Raw genomic sequence first — 19,842 nt, forward strand, 5'->3', positions numbered from 1 at the left:
ATTACCTCACTAACTCCCCGTGGTCGTGCGATCGCGCCCACGGAGAACGTCACGGCTATATGGATTTAAAAACACGGCCTTTTTTTATTGGAAGCCGCGGACCCGCTATACCACAGTACTGTCTTTGTTTTAATCTGTGAGTGCGTTGGCAAGGGCAAAACGAAATCAAATGTAATTACAGTAAGTAGTGATCGGAAATAACTTCATTTAATGAAGTAATATTTAAATTTTGAATTTCAACTTTGTAAGTTATAATTAAATCTAATGTGTGGTTATAATTATAAGTTGGATCTTTGACAATCTGACAAAATCCTACTAAATTTAACAAATAAATAAAACATTTGCTAAAAGTGTCAGTTTCCACATCAATGTGCATATTAAAATCCCTCATCAATACTACGTGATCATAATTTATAGCCAAATCAGATAAAAGGTTGCTAAATTCAGTCATGAACAATGAATATGGCCCTGGTGGTCTATAGACTAGCACTATAATTGTGTTGGAATCTGTTTTAATATGTAAAGTGAATGCCTCAAAGGATGTAAAGTCGCCTAAATTTTTAGAAGTGATTTTTATTTTGTTACAATGAATTATTCCAAGGCCTCCTCCTCGACCAGAATCTCTAGACTTATGAAGGAACGAGTATCCATCTGGTGACGCCTCAGCTAGGGGGACAGTGTCACATTTACTAAGCCAGGTTTCAGTGAGAAGACACAGATCAGATTTTATACTTAATATTTACCAAAACAGCTTTACTGCCATGAGAGCGAATATTCACTAAGCAGCATTTAAAACTGCACGCTTCTTTCTGAACTGGTGATATATTTTTTGTTTTAATTTAAAGTAAATTTCTATTACAGATGCCCCTGGTGGAGGGTCTGGTTTTATCCCTTAGTCTAATTATACACCTTATTTTTTGGTTATCAAGTAATTTAAGGTTTGCATCAAGACTAAATTTACTAGATGCCACACAACAGGGATTATGGGTAACAGCTTCAGGAAAGTAACAGGTGGGATAAACAACAGCCTGTGATTTAAGATCACATGACTGCGGCCTGGATGGTGCTCTAATCAGTCAGCCAGGCAGTTTTGCTGCCATATTTTGGGATAATACATAAGATCCCCTCCAGTTAGGATGACGACCATCTCTTTTGAAAAATCCAGGCCTTTCCCAAAAATCATCCCAACTGTTCACAAATGCTATGCTTTTATTTGCACACCAGGTTTCTAGCCAGCAGTGAAGGGAACGCAATCTGCTATAAATCACATCCCCTCTATATAATCTTGTTAAGGGGCCAGATATAACTCAACTCCAACATTTTATTTTAGCTTTGGTGTATAGAGAGATGAAGTTCCTCTTTAATACCTCAGATTGCTGTAAATAAATATTATTAGTGCCGACATGCAGCAATAAAGTAGATACTTCATCATCTGCAACACGATCCAATGCGGCCTCTATGTCAGAAATCTTGGCCCCTGTGAGGCATTTAACATTATCTGCTGGTTTAACATAGTTTGGAATTCAAACATTCCGCACTATGGAATCGCCAATTATGAGCACTTTCTTATTCTCAGTTTCCACAGGCGTGCTGCGGAGTACTAAGAATCTGTTCCGGGTCCGAATTGGTGACCTGGGTGCAGAAGAACTAAATTTTGGCTTCTTAGACCCCGTCTTATTGTTACCCACTCGCCCTGTGGCTGAATTGGTGCTGCTGACTTTGGCCGCACACTGACTACAGTGGGACCTGGAGAGACTGAAGCCGAATCAGAAGTAGCCGAATTGTCTAAACAAACGAAGTCAATCCAATTTTCGGTTTGCCTAAATGCTATCAGGTTCCTAATGTGGTCATCCAATTTGTGTATTTTCCCAACCAACTCTAACTAAACACTTTTGGCAGGTGAAGCTGTCTACACTGTTGGCTGGAAAACCTGAACTGTACATGCTGCAGGACACCCAGCATATAAACGTGCCCTCAAAGGGCAGAGAGCAGATAGAACTTACATTTAGCGCTGAAGAGGAAAAAAAAAAAAAAAAAAAAAAAGATTGCTGCTGAATTCTCTATATGCTCCATTAACCCTCTGTACAGCACTGGCCCAATCAAACAGCACACTACTGGCTTTCATAAAAAGGGACACACATGACTGTGACAGAATGCCAACACGAGATTGCTAAATATGACATGGCCAGCAATTTTCAGCTGTGTAAACTGACATGGCCCAGCAATGAGACAAGTAACTGCAGTCGGCAAGTCGGACATATCCAGTGAATAGAAGTTGTGTAATACAGCATCACCTTTAAGATCTAAAAAGGAAAAATACAAAATAATACTATGCTAAAGAAGGTATTACTATTAAAAAAAAAAAAAACTACTTTGTGGCAATCATCAGAAACAAATATGCCAAGTTAACAATTATTAGGAATGTTGCAAAAAGGCCAAGAAAATATATGTGGAGTCATATGATGAGAGTCAAGCCCATATGTTTATATTTTAGAGATGTTAACAATATGTATACCCACCAAAGTAAACTCCTGATTAATCTGTATTCTTATACTTCAAAGCCTACCATCATTTTGAATGAACTTGAAAGTCTGAAACCACTGTTCTCATAACTTCCTAAATGGAGCTGAAAAAGAGAAATGAAACCAAGTAAACCTAGATTTGTATGCAAAGACAGATTATGATACAGATTTAGTTGACAATCACATAGTGGGCTTAGTGGTCCCAAGTCAGTAGATTTACATCTGAGCTTCTGAAGGATGCCTGACATGGAGGAAGAAATGGTGCTGAGCTTGTGTGCAGCTTTACAAGCAGTCTATTAAGAAGAAACACACACAAAAAGGAATAACAGCAGTGAACTTGTTACAGAAATGTCAAACAATCTATTCAGAGCTTTGTATTGTCGTTTTAATTTGACAGAAACACCTGGCCATAAAAAAGAAATGAAAACTGCTCTCCATAAATAAGACCTTGCTAAATTCAGTCATTCTACGTTGGTTTAGTTGCCATGCTACATCAGATCAGATTATTTGCAGTAGGTAAATAAAGCTTCTTTTGAAGAAACTTCCCAAGAAATAAAAAGATGGACACCTTTGTCAGCTTCATCTTGATAGTATATATTTTAGAAATCCGTATCTCCACCAACAACGGTGAAATTATGATTATTTACAAAATGTCATGGTAGATGCCATTTTATAAAAGACAGACAAGGACAGCAGCAGAAGTCACTATTGGCAAAAATATATATCACCCCCAATAAAAAAATTGTATCTATAATTAAACAAAACACAAATATAATTTACAGCCCCCACTAGAAAGTAATTGTATCCCTTTTAATTAATGTAAAATAAATAATACAAAAAAAAAAAAAAAAAAAAAGCGCAACCAAAAATGTGGCCACGTTTTGGTCATAATTAAGAGGCCACTTCTTAGGCCTGCACTAAATCAAATAATTTAATGTTTTTGGATTTCCATTTTTCTTAGTCTGAATTTCAGATCCATATTTCAATAAAAAAAAGATGAGATGTGATGGGATGTATGCTTTCAAAGCAAGCAGTTGGATCCATGATCCGAAAGACTCTCAAACAAAGTTAATATTAATAATCCACTCATCATTTTCCAAAAGTCTTCTTCCATGCTACACTGATGGTGATTTTGCTGAATGTGGCTGCTGCAAGAAAAGAGGCCTCTTCACCCTTGGTTTTCTTCTCTTTGGTTTGTTCTTAGACTTGGTGATCTGTACTACAAAAAAAGCCAAAACCACCATGGCCCCCAAGAAAGCAAACACTGGGATGGTCTGGCCTACATCTTGATTGTAACGACCTGGCATTATACCTACAAGGAAAAAAAGAGTACATTATTAACTTCAGTGATTATAGAAACAAACCACATTTACTATAAATTCTAATGGAATCACATTTGAGATTTAATAATGTAAAGAGAAAAACACCAAACACAGATTAAAATGTTAGTCAGCCAATGAACTTTCAGTTTCAGCCTAGAAAGAACAAATAACCTGGCAGAATTCTAGTTGACATTTCTTTCTTAAACACCTTAGCAGAGTTAAAGGATAAGTTAGGGATTTTTCAAGTCAATATTATTTCTTCACCTACATTCTCTACATGCATTTGCCATACAGAATTGTGTTCTAAAGTGAAATGCTTTCAATAAATTAAAAAAAAAAAAAAAACTTGCCTGCACTCGCACTTTACATTGAAGGGCACGGGGCATGAAGGAAAAACTTAACGTACCAAACGTCCATTTTTTTTAAACAATGAGAGTTGTTCAGTATTGATCAGTGTCTTGCAAGTATACACCCATTGCAAAATAGTTTATACAGGGTGAGCCAAAATGAAGTACCACATTTGTCAAGGTCATTGTGCAAGGTAGAGGCAGCCGAGTGGGTTGTGGTGGGGGTCCTTTGATAGACAATCCCTTGCATGCCTTGGTCCGGTGTGCACTGTGCTTTCACTGTTGAATCTTTCTTCAAAAACAAAGAATCCATCATCACTATGCAACACGCCTTCAGAATTCACTTCAGCATTCCTCCTAATGGTGATATCCAAAATCGGACAACAATTCTTCAGTTGGTGGCTAAATTTAGACAGACAGGTACAACATTGAACAGAAAATCTCCAGGCTGTCCTCGGAATGTACGAACACCTGAAAACATCCAAGCTGTAAGGGCATCAATTTTGTAGTCTCCTAGACGTTCAGCACGCAAACATGATTCTGCCTTAGGCATTTCCAACACATCTTTGAGGAGGATTTTGCATGAGGATATTAATTTCCATCCATACAAAAAGATGGTAGTTCAGGAACTCACTGAGAGGGACTGGGAGAGCCTTAGAGAGTTGCGCGTGAACATTCCGCAAACCGTTCATCGAGATGCCATCGTCACGTTGGAACCAACGCTGAAACCAACCCTCGTGAACTTCATCAGAGTCCCCTGTACAGTGAGCGTGTTACAGTTTGGTGCATCGTTGCAGAATTTGGCATTGTAGGCTGTTAATTTTTTGAGGACGGGGGAGCAACAGTCACCATCACTTTAGAAAGTTACAGTGCTGCCTTGGTTTGCAAGTATAATTCTTTCTGGAAACATGCTTGTAATCCAAAGCACCCGTACAGTATATCAAAGCGAATTTCCTCATAAGTAATAATGAAAACTCAGATGATTCGTTCTACAACCCAAAAATATTCATATAAAAATGATTAATACAAAATAACGTAAAAATACATAAAACAAATTAAACTGCGCTTTACCTTTGAAAAGAATCGTGGCTGGTATGAGGGAGATGAGGGAGATGAGAGAGAGGAGAGGGGAGGAGGGTTATTGTGTAGGACAACTTTCACTATAAGTAATGGAATCACTGGCTCACTGGAATCATCTTTTTTTTTGCGACTTTAACAAGGAACCTATCCAATGACAGTTGCTTTTCCTTGAAGAGTCACTACACTTGGACACAAAATAAAAAAAATGCTTTACACACTAAGGTTTCTAAACTCTTTTGGGATTCCCCCCAATGGGACGACACGCGGAAGAGCGTCCCGAAGCAACCGCAGGATCCCAGCACTGTAGCAGTTCACTGCAAAAGCGAATCCAAAAAGATCGCAGTCATGCTATAAGCGCCTGCCATCGATGGGTGATGCAAGGAACATTATAAATGCAAGGGCACAGTATTACTTGGCCATTAACCTGGCCCCAACCCTGCCTGATTGCTGTGTCTGTGTATAGGAGAGTGGCAGATCCCGCTACAATAAATAACCGTGCTGTTCCTGTTCAGTCGCTGACTGAGACCAAGCATGGGAGACAATTACCCACAATCCCACAGCGAGAGAGGACCATCAGCTCAGTTGTGATCACATGACGCTTGGAAGACAAAGCGTATACGTACTACTCGTATTGCAAGACCTCGCCCGTTTGTCAAGTTAAAATTTATAAAAATTTTAGCTGGTCTTGCAAAACACTCACAGACTAAGTTACTTGCAATCCAAGGTTTTACTGTACATTGAAATTCTAGTGAACTTTTTGCAGCCCCATCTGGAAGAAATGGATGTGGTGGATGCCTAGTTTCAACAGGATGGAGTAACAGCTCATACGGCACAGAGATCTATGCAAGTTTTGTGGGAGATGTTTCCAGGTAAGCTGATCTCCCTGCACGGTGATGTCGGGTGGCCTTCACATTCACCTGATCTCACTCTGTACGATTTCTTTTTGTGGGGGTATCTCAAGTCGAAGGTATGTTATACACACTGACCTCAAAACCTTGAAGCCCCCAAGGACGCTATTTGCCATGAAATCGCAGCTATTTCCCTTGAAATGGCCAAATGAGTTATGTTAGCATTCCGAAATCGTCTTGAGGAGCATATCGCTAATGATGGCCACCACCTTGAAGACATCATTTTGAAAACATAATGAGAAAATCTATTTTGTATACCCTTTCTTGTGTCATAATGAAATTTATTTTATCTTGCAGTGTTTTTGTATTATAAATGTTTGGCTCATCCTGTACATGTCATTTCTGAATAAATAAATAAATAAAACACAATATTATGAGATTCAGCCATTTGAAAAGAAGACCAGATGTGTGCAATATTTCAGCACTTGATCTTCCAGGTCCTGCCCATCACGGGGTGGTTTCCTCTTGAAACACCAAATCAGTGTAAAGTTTTCATGCCATGTGGTTGGTTTTGTTTTGAGAGACTATTTATGTGGGAATTCACACAAGTGAACAGAAAATTGAACTTTGCCATGAGAAAAATAAATATCAGGAATATGCAATAAAACAATTATTGCCAGCTCCCTTTGGTTGTCATAAACATGAATCGCAAACACGGAAGGAGCGGATCATGACATATTTTGTAAGTTTGTAAGCTTTTCCTCTGTGCCCTACATCCTCCATTGTAAAGTGCCATTGTGGGCAAGATATTTTTTTAAGTTTACAGAAGGTACTTGCCTTTGGAACACAATTTTGTGTGGCAAATGCATTATACCATGTTTATGACGAAATAATTTCAACCTGAAAAATCTCAAACGTTTTTCTTTAACAGTGACATGATTGGCTAGGGCTTTACTTTCAGAAACATGTCCATATCAAGTCTCAACACACTGAGATGAAAGGTTCTTTCATTTGAAAAATCTACAAAAACATTCATTAGCACAGAAACATTGGAAAGACCACAAATATATAAGGTTAAAAATAAGCAATCCACAGTACAGACAGCACTTACAAGACTGCAAACATACAGTTATCAAGACCTACAAATATTTTATGCATTTTCCCTCATTCATTCCTGAGATTATCCTGACTAGAGATTATTCGGACTATAAACTGACACAGATACTTGTATTACAGGCTAGAAAACACTGTGCTGAACACTGAACTATTACAATCTCTTTGTAAAAAAGGGCCCAAAGCCCTAGGACATTATACTACCATGTAAGGCCATACTGTGAAATAAACCTATTGCTGATATGCATTCAACATATTTTCACAAGTAAAATACTAAAAGAATTAATACTAAACTTGTACTTTTCCTATTCATGTTAAAAAGCTTTAGAACAAAGCGGCTTACTAATTAAGCAATATATTCCAGCTATTCTGCACTCCCCTAAACATTTTAGGCGATACTATGTAAACATGTAATTCTTTTAACAAATCCTAATTACTTTTGTCCACACTTTTAGGTTACTCTGATTAGACTGATAACAACCCCTTGTTTTCATCAACAAATAACATTGGATGTTTTATATAACACACTGACAGATGTACTGATAGATGGGGAATTTAACATATGTTGCAGAATGGCATACTGAAGCAGTAAAAGAATGGCCCAAGGCAGGGCTGCTTATATAACACAATGTATGAGGGTTGTCTGGGTTCCGCGCGGAATTTTATCGTTTGTCGAGTGTCAGCCTGTCGAAACCTGTTCTGCTGTGTAGAGGGATTATTCAAGTGGTTGCATGTTTTTGTTCAGATGTTTTGCTCCCTCTCTTCCTTCAGAATGAACACGAGAAGCAAACGAACTGAGAGTGCGTAGCCGGCGCTAGCAGCGAAGCTCCCGACTCCGTGCGTGCGTGACTTTCGAGTGATGATTTTTTACGACTTTTCTGATGGTTTAATCCGCTCGGTGAAACGCACCATGTTTGCCATCTTTTTCAACATCGATGGCATTGTTACGTCAATTCCGCTGATGGAGAGGAAAACTGTGACCTCTGAGTGGTACAACACTCAGTGCCTGCCCGACGTTTTTTCTGCGATGGCTAGAGGCCGGTCCAAGAACTTGCGAAGGCACTTTTTGCATCATGACAATGCGCCAGCCCACACGGCTAATGCGACAAAGCATTTCATTGAAGACAGTGGTGTCAACGTTTTGAACCCGCCACCCTACTCGCCTGATCTTGCACCATGTGACTTTTGGCTCTTCCCGAAGGTGACAGAACCCCTGCGAGGCCACAACTTCGAAACTCGAGAGGAACTGATTGCAGCTGTCAAAGAACAGCTGGACAGCCTCCCAAAGACAGCCTTTCGCGAGTGTTTTGCGGCGTGAGTCAGAAGAGCCCAAAAGTGCATTGATGTTGGTGGTGAATACTTGGAAAAAGTTTAAAAAGGATCGAAGTACATGAGAAAAATAGAAAAAAAAAAATCCTTGGCTACTTATTTCGAGTGATTCCGCGCGGAACCCAGACAACCCTCGTTTTAACTTTAAGGAATACTTAATTTAAACAATACAATCAATATGGTCAAGCACAGAGTATAGCAATTTACTCTAATACAAAGGTGCATAGTCAAGGAGAGGGAAAAAAGTATATCAAGATGCAAGTATTTTTGAAAATCAGTGATATTGCTATTCCAGTCTCTTACAAATTAGACAAAACTTACCCCCTGGAATGTCCCAAGCTCCACTCTCTCCAGGGGACAAAGGCCTCACTTGTGGGCGGTTCGGTCTGAAGTTTGGTAAAACCACTTTGTCCAGGTCTATTGAGAGGAGTTTCTGGTGTTTCCACAGATTGCTGTAAATTAATTAAATTCAGCTGGGTTAACACGGATTTTACTGTTATCACTGAAGTGAAAAATGTATCCAGCTCTAACTTAGACGGTCTAACCATACCACTGACTACAGGTTTTGGCAATTTGTTATTCTATGCAAACTGTTAACATTAACAAATGACAGAGTAACCAGCAACTAATGGCAACAAATAACCTTTACAGAGACACAAGCAAAATTGACTGAAGTTGTAGAATACAAACCTTGGCGCAGTATCATTGAGGGGATGTGGCTTTGCCCAAGACAGATGTGGACAGGCAGGGAGGGGACGGGGCTTTGGATCTCCCAGGTGAGCTTCAAGAACCTTAGAATAGCGATACAAGTGGTTTCCTTTGAATCAGAAAAAAGAAATGAGAACACCACCCAATACGTAAAACAAAGCCAAAAGTGAAAAACTACAACAAAAACCAAGTAAAAACACACACACAAAAAAAAAAAAATAGAAAGGGAACTGCCTATTCTTTACACTTCCAAGACTATACTGCAAATGCTACCTTTGCTCAAGAATAAAAAGACAAAAAAACCTAAATCTTTATCAGACCTCTTTTTAACTGTATCAGTGCTTTAAGAAGTAAATCGTCCAAATTTCACAATCATGTTTTGACCTTGACAAACAGCAAGAGAATAACCACACTTTCCAGGCTAGTTAAACTGTTTTTACATGTTATGTTTTTAGAAAGGGACGTTGGCAGCACATCAGCACACAGTAAATAAAATGGAATGGCCTCTGCATTGAGCAAATTAAAATAGCTTTTAAATTGGCCTTTTTCTCTGCTCATACTGCCACGACTTTTGTTCAATGAAGGTAAAGAAAATATTTGTTGTAGAACAATTAAGTGATGATATTTTGACATGGCATCATTACCAAATATAACTCTCTAAAGCACAGTCTTTCATGAATTTTGGGATTCGAACTACAAGGACAGTCCAGTAGACACGGTTATAAAAATAATTGTAAATAAATTGCTTCATACTCCTTAATATGAATGTGGCACACAGTGCAACCATACTGATTTTGCTGCGTAACATGAATATGTAAATGAAATCTGCTGTGCTATTTTACACTGCATCTCAGCTCAGGTTCAAATTATCAGTACAGATGGAGGCAGCACAAGACCGCAGAAGCCTAAATGGAATTGAGCTTAACATCCCTACAACATCCTAAATGCAGACAATAACAAATAAATAAAATATACATAATACAATTTATTCTTAAATAGCGCTGTCATGGAGTTCAGCAAAGATTTTTAAATCCAAAATGAGTATACACTTTTCAAAAACAAAACAGTAATACAAGAATAATAGCTTTGGGACTATGTTAACACCGGACTCCGGCCATCTCTCCAACCTGTCAGATGGCCACCACATGTAAGGTCAATGTCACTCATGCAGTATTAATAGCAAGCACTAAAGTGATTTCCTCTTCAAAATGAAATGAACTGAAAAGTCTGTTTTATAATACTACAGAAAATGATGGTCATCATCAGGGACTCTCTTATTACCAATGCTGACATGCCTGCCTTGGACCCAGGATGTAAGGTGGCTCTACATTGTATATGTGCTCATGGAGATCTCCTCTGATGACTCCTGATAATTTTCAGTTAAAGACTTAGGATTACGATGACTGAAATCTAAATAGTTATGAATAGTTTGGGTGTCTGCCTTGCTTAAAATCTGATTCTTGCCTTGCGTCACAACAGTATAGGCTCCTGTTTACCTTGACCTTATACAGGGACAAGGCACTTTCAGGGTCATTGTCCGGCTGCATAACCTAATGATGCTCCAGTTTCAAGCCACAGACTGAACATTCTCTTTAAGAATATTGTGGTAAAAAGCAGAACTCATGGTTTCTTTGGCAAGTCTTTCAGGTCCTTAGGCAGGAAACATTCTACACCCTTATACTACCACTCCCATGTTTTATTATAGTAATGACGTTCTTACTTTAGAATGCTTTATTAGCTTTGAGACAAAGTAGGATCAGATGCTTATTGATTTCAGGAAAACACTGGCTGACTATTCCCCACTGCTCATCAATGGCTCTGCTGTGGAGGTGTGTATAATTCTGATGACCCCCTCCTGGACAATCAACACCAACTCTGTTGTCAAGACATCACAACAACTTTTTCCTGCAGAGACTGAAGTGAATTGGCTTGCCACAACCCTTTCTTTTCAGCTTTCACAGAGGAACTATGGAGAATACCCTGAAAAACGGTATCACTGTTTGGTTTGGGAACAGCAAAGCCCATTATCACAAGATTCTGCAGTGCTTAGTGAGGACAGCTGAGAGGTAATTGGTTAACAGCTCAGCTACAAACGAAAGAGTTAATCTCACAAGGAATCTCCCAGAATTAACTTCTGTGTTATGTACAAGAACATACAGAACCAGTTGGAAACTCGTAAGGCCGTGTTTATACTTCACGCGATGCGTGCTACAGCGGACACTCCTGCTATGCAAGCATTTTACTGTTTATACTTGTGCACATACTTTACATAAATCTGGAAAAATCCACCAGGTTACAGTGCGAGATATTATCACTGTGAGAACAGGTTCAGCTTCACTGTGTTGTGAATTGCCTGAAACACCCATTAAATTCCGATGACACCTTGCCGCAATATCTCTGAAAAGGATGTTTAATGATTAAATCACTCAATCCAGGGAGGTGTCCATTCCAGCAAGCATTGGACATGAGGCAGAAACAATCCTTAGACAGGGCATCAGTTCATCGCAAGGTGAATACAAGCACCCACATACACTAGCGTCATTTTAGTGTCACCAAATCAGCAAGTACAGTGCATCCGGAAAGTATTCACTGCGCATCACTTTTTCCACATTTTGTTATGTTCCAGCCTTTTTCCAAAATTGATTAAATTCATTTTTTTCCTCAGATTCCACACACAACACCCCATAATGACAACGTGAAAAAAGTTTACTTGAGATTTGAGAAAGCACATGTACATAAGTATTCATAGCCTTTGCCATGAAGCTCAAAATTGAGCTCAGGTGCATCCTGTTTCCCCTGATCATCCTTGAGATGTTTCTGCAGCTTAATTGGAGTCCACCTGTGGTAAATTCAGTTGATTGGACATGATTTGGAAAGGCACACACCTGTCTATATAAGGTCCCACAAGTTGACAGTTCATGCCAGAGCACAAAACAAGCATGAAGTCAAAGGAATTGTCTGTAGACCTCCGGGACAGGATTGTCTGAAGGCACAAATTTGGGGAAGGTTACAGAAAAATTTCTGCTGCTTTGAAGGTCCCAATGGGCACAGTGGCCTCCATCATCCGTAAGTGGAAGAAGTTCGAAACCACCAGGACTCTTCCTAGAGCTGGCCGGCCATCTAAACTGAGCGATCGGGGTAGAAGGGCCTTAGTCAGGGAGGTGACCAAGAACCCAATGGTCACTCTGTCAGAGCTCCAGAGATCCTCTGTGGAGAGAGGAGAAACCTTCCAGAAGGACAACCATCTCTGCAGCAATCCACCAATCAGGCCTGTATGGTTGAATGGCCAGACGGAAGCCACTCCTTAGTAAAAGGCACATGACAGTCCGCCTGGAGTATGCCAGAGCACAAACCAAGCATGAAGTCAAAGGAATTGTCTGTAGACCTCCGAGACAAGATTGTCTCGAGGCACAAATTTGGGGAAGGTTACAGAAACATTTCTGCTGCTTTGAAAGTCCCAATGGGCACAGCGGCCTCCATCATCCATAAGTGGAAGAAGTTCGAAACCACCAGGACTCTTCCTAGAGCTGGCTGGCCATCTAAACTGAGCGATCGGGGTAGAAGGGCCTTAGTCAGGGAGGTGACCAAGAACCCGATGGTCACTCTGTCAGAGCTCCAGAGGTCCTCTGTGGAGAGAGGAGAAAACTTCCAGAAGGACAACCATCTCTGCAGCAATCCACCAATCAGGCCTGTATGGTAGAGTGGCCAGACGGAAGCCACTCCTTAGTAAAAGGCACATGGCAGTCCGCCTGGAGTTTGCCAAAAGGCACCTGAAGGACTCTCAGACCATGAGAAAGCCAGACGTCACGTTTGGAGGAAACCAGGCACCGCTCATCACCAGGCCAATACCATCCCTACAGTGAAGCATGGTGGTGGCAGCATCATGCTGTGGGGATGTTTTTCAGTGGCAGGAACTGGAAGAATAGTCAGAATAAAGGGAAAGATGACTGCAGTAATGTACAGAGACATCCTGGATGAAAACCTGCTCCAGAGCGCTCTTGACCTCAGACTGGGGCGACGGTTCATCTTTCAGCAGGACAACAACCCTAAGCACACAGCCAAGATATCAAAGGAGTGGCTTCAGGACAACTCTCCTTGAGTGGCCCAGCCAGAGCCCAGACTTCAATCCGATTGAACATCTCTGGAGAGATCTTAAATTTGGCTGTGCACTGATGCTTCCCATCCAACCTGATGGAGCTTGAGAGGTGCTGCAAAAAGGAATAGACGAAACTGGCCAAGGATAGGTGTGCCAAGCTTGTGGCATCATATTCAAAAAGACTTGAGGCTGTAATTGCTGCCAAAGGTGCATCGACAAAGTATTGAGCAAAGGCTGTGAATACTTATGTACATGTGATTTCTCAGTTTTTTTATTTTTAATAAATTTGCAAAAACCTCAAGTAAACTTTTTTCACGTTGTCATCATGGGGTGTTGTGTGTAGAATTCTGAGGAAAAAAATTAATTTAATCCATTTTGGAATAAGGCTGTAATATAACAAAATGTGGAAAAAGTGATACGCTGTGAATACTTTCCGGATGCACTGTACACTCCAAGCAGGAAATACCAGCGACGTGACTCCCTGCGAGAGTGTACCCACCGTGTCACCCCCATGTGTGTAATTATTAATAGTATTCATTATTTAAATGAAATTAACGATTTATCTGTAAAATGTAACATACATACTTCAATGCATTTCATCATGAAAGTGATATCAAGTATAAATCTAAGGATTCTAAATGTGCAGAGAGTTGGAATATCATACATTTAATGTGTTCTGTGTGGCGATCTATTGCTGTTTGCTGCTGCTGTCAGGTCAGGAGGAAGTCCCAGAAGCTCGTATCGATTAAAAACTGGGATGACGTTTATGACAGTCTGCTTTAATGATAAACTATGAGGTTAAAGTGGACATTTCAAGATTGAAGCCAAAATTTCCATTTTAATCACGAAATACACCTTTTCATCATGTCCTTAATTTTTTCCTCTCTGTGGCTGTACATTATGTTGCTGTTGTGAAGTTGCATAAAAAAGACTGCACAAAAGATGGTATGTGAGACTTTTAAAATGTATCGTGTCATTACAATTGGGAATATGCAGCGCTTAAATATAAAGGCACCACAAATGCATCTGTATGTCGGCAGTTTGCTTCACCTCATCGAACCATTCATCAAACATCGATACCGTAGGATCCGCATAGCGACTTTCTGTCACATGTAGATAGTAAACAGAGACTTTGATGTCACATTCCAACTTTTATCACACTGTGCTTCCCCCCCTCAACTTTTTGCTGGTACTGCAACTCACACACACGTCGAGTTAATTTCCGAGGACCTGCTCAGAGGACGCATCAAATGAACACTGGAAACGTGTGGCAGCCAAGATGCATGCGCATACGCGTTATGAGCGTTAAGTATTAACAATCCCTAAAGGGTAAATTATGACCAAAAGTTAGCACCGAGAGCTACAGAGACATGGAAAACATTACCAAGTAGTGTGGTAGACAGTAGGACTTTAAGGACTCTCAAATTTTGACTTGATATTATTTTGGAGAGATTAGGCGGATAAGACTGTTGTTATTCTGAATGTTCTGCTCATCAAATTTTTTGCCATGTTTTTACAATCTTAATGTGGAGATTGCTGAGACGCTTGAAATCCATTTGCAAGAATACAACAGTGTGACAAAATAACTCAAGGATATTTCTGATAAACCTGGAGGTGGAGCTCAATGGCGAGCGCCTGGTGGCCGGGCCTGCACAAATGGGGCTTGGCCGGGCACAGTCCGAAGAGGCAACGTGGGTCCCCCTTCCCATGGGCTCACCACCCATGGGTGGGGCCAAGGAGGTCGGGTGCAGTGTGAGTTGGGTGGTGGCCGAGGACGGGGACCTTGGCGGTCCGATCCTCGGCTACAGAACCTGGCTCTTGGGACGTGGAATGTCACCTCTCTGAAGGGGAAGGAGCCTGAGCTAGTGCGCGAGGTCGAGAGGTTCCAGCTAGATATAGTCGGACTCACCTCAACGCACAGCTTGGACTATGGAACCAATCTCCTTGAGAGGGGCTGGACTCTCTACCACTCTGGAGTTGGCCCCGGTGAGAGGCGCCGAGCGGGTGTGGACATACTTATTGCCCCCCCAATTTGGAGCCTATTAATTGGGATTTACCCCGGTGGACGAGAGGGTAGCCTCCCTCCTCCTTCAGGTGGGGGGACGGGTCCTAACTGTTGTTTATGTGTATGCGCCGAACAGCAGTTTGGAGTACCCACCCTTTTTGGAATCCCTGGAGGAGATGCTTGAGGGCATACCTTCTGGGGACTCCCTCGTTCTGCTGGGAGACTTCAATGCTCATGTGGGCAATGACAGTGAGACCTGGAAGGGCATGACTAGGAGGAATGGCCTCCCCGATCTGAATCCAAGCGGTGTTGTTATTGGACTTCTGTGCTCGTCACAGATTGCCCATAATGAACACAATGTTCAAGCATAGGGGTGTTCATATGTGCACTTGGCACCAGGACACCCTAGGCTTCAGTTCGATGATCGACTTTGTGGTCGCGTCATCGGACCTGCGGCCACATGTCTTGGACACTTGGGTGAAGAGAGGGGCGGAGCTGTCAACTGATCACCACCTGGTGGTGAGTAGGCTTCGATGGTGTGGGAGGATGCCGGTCAGGCCTGGTAGGCCCAAACGTGTTGTGAGGGTCTGCTGGGAACGTCTGGCAGAGTCCCCTGTCAGAAGTAGCTTCAACTCCCACCTCCGGCAGAACTTCGACCACATCCCAAGGGAGCTGGGGGACATTGAGTCCGAATGGGCCATGTTCCATGCCTCTATTGTTGAGGTGGCTGACTGGAACTGTGGCCATAAGGTGGTCGGTGCCTGTCGTGGCGGCAATCCCCGAACCTGTTGGTGGACATCAGCGGTGAGGGATGCCGTCAAGCTGAAGGAGTCCTACAGGACCCTTTTGTCTTCTGGGACTCTGGAGGCACCTGATCGGTACCGGCAGGCCAAGCGGAATGCGGCTTTGGTGGTTGCCGAGGCAAAAACTCAGGCGTGGGAGGAGTTTGGGGAGGCAATGGAGAACGACTTTTGGACAGCTTTGTGGAGATTCTGGTCCACCATCCAGCGTCTCAGGAGGGAGGGGGAAGCAGTGCAGTGTCAACACTGTATATGGTGGGGATGGTGCGCTGTTGACCTCGACTCAGGACGTTGTGGGTCGGTGGGGGGAGTACTTCGAAGACCTCCTCAATCCCACTAACATGCCTTCCAATGAGGAAGCAGAGCCTGAGGACTCGGAGGTGGGCTCCCCCATCTCTGGGACTGAGGTCACCGAGGTGGTCAAAAAACTCCTTGGTGGCAGGGCCCTGGGGGGTGGATGAGATACGCCCGGAGTTCCTCAAGGCTCTGGATGTTGTAGGACAGTCTTGGTTGACATGCCTCTGCAACATCGCATGGACATCGGGGACAGTGCCGGGGTGGTGGTCCCCCTCTTTAAGAAGGGGGACCGGAGGGTGTGTTCCAACTACAGAGGGATCACACTCCTCAGCCTCCCTGGAAAAGTCTATTCGGGGGCCCTGGAGAGGAAGGTCCGTCGGATAGTTGAGCCTCGGATTCAGGAGAAACAGTGTAGTTTTCGTCCTGGTTGCGGAACAGTGGAACAGCTCTACACCCTTAGCAGGGTGCTGGAGGGTGCATGGGAGTTTGCCCAACCAGTCTACATGTGTTTTGTGGACTTGGAAAAGGCGTTTGACAGTGTCCCTCGGGGAATCCTGTGGGGGGTGCTCCGAGAGTATGGGGTACCGGACCCCACTGATAAGGGCTGTTCGGTCCCTGTACGATCGGTGTCAGAGCTTGGTCCGCATTGCCGGCAGTAAGTCGAACACGTTTCCAGTGAGAGTTGGATTCCACCAGGGCTGCCCTTTGTCACTGATTCTGTTCATAACTTTTATGGACAGAATTTCTAGGTGCAGCCAGGGCGTTGAGGGGGTCCGGTTTGGTGGACTCAGGATTGGGTCACTGCTTTTTGCAGATGATGTTGTCCTGTTTGCTTCATTAGGTCGTGATCTTCAGCTCTCTCTGGATCGGTTCGCAGCTGAGTGTGAAGCGGCTGGGATGGCAATCAGCACTTCCAAATCCAAGACCATGATCCTCAGCCGGAAAAGGGTGGAGTGCCCTCTCAGGGTTGGGAGCAAGATCCTGCCCCAAGTGGAGGAGTTCAAGTATCTCGAGATCTTGTTCATGAGTAAGGGAAGAATGGAGCGTGAGATAGACAGGCGGATCGGTGTGGCATCCGCAGTGATGCAGGCTCAGCATCGGTCTGTCGTGGTGAAAAAGGAGCTGAGCCGCAAGGCAAAGCTCTCAGTTTACCAGTCGATCTATGTTCCTACCCTCACCCTGGTCATGAGATACGGGTAGTGACCGAAAGAACGAGATCGTGAATACAAGTGGCTGAAATGAGTTTCCTCCGCAGGGTGTCTGGGCTTTCCCTTAAAGATAGGGTGAGAAGCTCAGTCATCCGGGAGGGGCTCAGAGTAGAGCCGCTGCTCCTCCGCATCGAGCGGAGTCAGATGAGGTGGCTCGGGCATCTGATCAGGATGCCTCCTGGATGCCTCCCTGGTGAGGTGTTCCGGGCATGTCTAACTAGGAGGAGGCCCCAGGGAAGGCCCAGGACACGCTGGAGGGACTATGTCTCTCATCTGGCCTGGGAACGCCTTGGGATTCTCCCAGAAGAGCTAAAAGAAATAGCTGGGGAGAGGGAAGTCTGGGTATCTCTGCTCAAGCTGCTGCCCCCGCGACCCGATCTCGGATAAGCGGAAGAGGAGGGATGGATATTTCTGATAAAGTGTAACAGATTGACTAATTTTTGCCAATAATTTTTACATTTAGTTATATAACAAAGAGAAAATATTGCAGTAAAATGTGGAACTGCACTGTAGTCATATATGGCAAAACATAACAAAAATGTAATATTTTCATTTTAATACCCTCCTTTGCAATTTACATCCTAACAATTTTTCCAGTACTGATGAACACAGCTTTTAAGATCATAAGGCCATCATTTCCTGTGGTAAAACTGCTATGACCACTGCAAGAAGTACTGAGGAAAGTATTTGACAGGACAGAAATCTGACATCTGCAGATGAAAGGACATGTGTGAACTTACAAAATGTTGAATTTTGGGAGAACTATTTCTTTAATGAATGTATTAAATAAGTTAAGTTTGCATTGGGCTAAGCTGGTGGACAAAATGGCAAATGCATTGATGGAAGATAGTAGTTGCTTTTAAGGTTATAACTGAATAAATTTAAATGAGCAAAGCTAAAACAAAAGTGTAATCAACCAAACATGCGACACTAATAATTTCAGAAATATTAAAAAAAAGATTCATCATGCTACTTTCTAATGCAGACTTTGTGCATCATCAACATTACATTTTAAATCATTCAATATAAAAATTTCCATTTTAAAGTCAACACAAACCAAAATAACCCAAAATCCTGATAGTTTGAGCACTTAAGCAGTATCAGGGAAATTTGACTGCACCCTAAATTTATATAACTTTGGAAATGTCAGTCTAAAAATACTAAAATATAAATGTTTAATTTCTCATGGTTTTATTACAATAAAGCTTTGAAAGTTGTAAAAGATCACATGCGTGGATGGGCATCCCGGCTGGAATTGGTTCTGTTCCATAAACCAGTGGGAGGCCAATGTGACAGAACGATGGAGAAAAGCTTCACTTTAAAACTATATACCTCCCCAACACCTGATGGCAGAATCTCTGGGCTTCTGAACCCATTCTGATACCCACCATGAATCATGGGACTTGTAGTGCAGTGAGGTAGCCCTGCTGGGATCTGTGGGTACCACCAGATGATGCTACAGGGAGTTGTGCTCCCTGCTTTTATGGGACTTCTGATTGACCCAGAAGTATTTCCATTGGGCTATGCTGTGGGAGAGGAAGTACTCCCGGGTCCATGATAAAAGGAGCAGCTCAACCTCATTCTGCAAGTCAAAGTAGGGAGGAAGTGGAGTTTGACAAAAGAAGAGAGAAGAATCACTGTTGATCGTGTTTGTCTTGATCAGAAAGATATTGGAAGAATAAAATAAAAAAAAAAATTCTGTGAACACGTGACTGTGTTCATAAAGTACACAACAGTATTTTGATAAATTATCAATGCAGTTCTTTACACCTGAATGTATCAGCAGTTAAGATATTACCTTCCAGTCTCTCTGGAAGAGGGTGATCCAAGCCAGTGGGAGGCTGTACTCTGTTATCTGAGTGACTAAGGCTAGTAGGCATCACACCAAAGGAAGTGTAATGAAGGAGAGCATCCAGAAGCCAGAAACAATCTAAGATAAGGGGGGGGGGGGAACAAAACAAGACAGTTTATCAACAGCAAGAACTAAAGGACTGGCTTCTTATGTTTTCAGCCTGTGTAATTGTACTATGTCATACTCAGGATGGTGTTCAATATGTTACAGTTCCTTGTTATTAAAACTGACAACACTTGTCTGACAAATCTATTCAGTCGACACCACCCACTTAGAAACCAGTATTTTAAACTAATCATTTGATAACAAGTGAAT

General features: G+C 42.2%; 1 protein-coding gene across 2 annotated transcripts in view; it reads right to left on the bottom strand.

The window, feature by feature from the left end:
• Positions 1-3,091: 3,091 nt before the first annotated feature.
• mbtps1 (membrane-bound transcription factor peptidase, site 1) overlaps positions 3,092-19,842 on the bottom strand; it is a 119,036-nt gene continuing 102,285 nt past the window's right edge. For both annotated transcript variants that reach the window (XM_051932364.1, XM_051932365.1), the window contains exons 20-23: positions 19,474-19,605; positions 9,252-9,378; positions 8,883-9,013; positions 3,092-3,834 (exon numbers count right to left, since the gene is read on the bottom strand). In XM_051932364.1, coding sequence (XP_051788324.1) covers positions 3,638-3,834; positions 8,883-9,013; positions 9,252-9,378; positions 19,474-19,605 — 587 coding nt within the window. In that variant the 3' untranslated portion in view covers positions 3,092-3,637. The remainder of the gene's footprint in view (positions 3,835-8,882; positions 9,014-9,251; positions 9,379-19,473; positions 19,606-19,842) is intronic.

Source organism: Erpetoichthys calabaricus, chromosome 9, assembly GCF_900747795.2.
Source record: "Erpetoichthys calabaricus chromosome 9, fErpCal1.3, whole genome shotgun sequence".
NCBI lineage: Eukaryota > Metazoa > Chordata > Cladistia > Polypteriformes > Polypteridae > Erpetoichthys > Erpetoichthys calabaricus.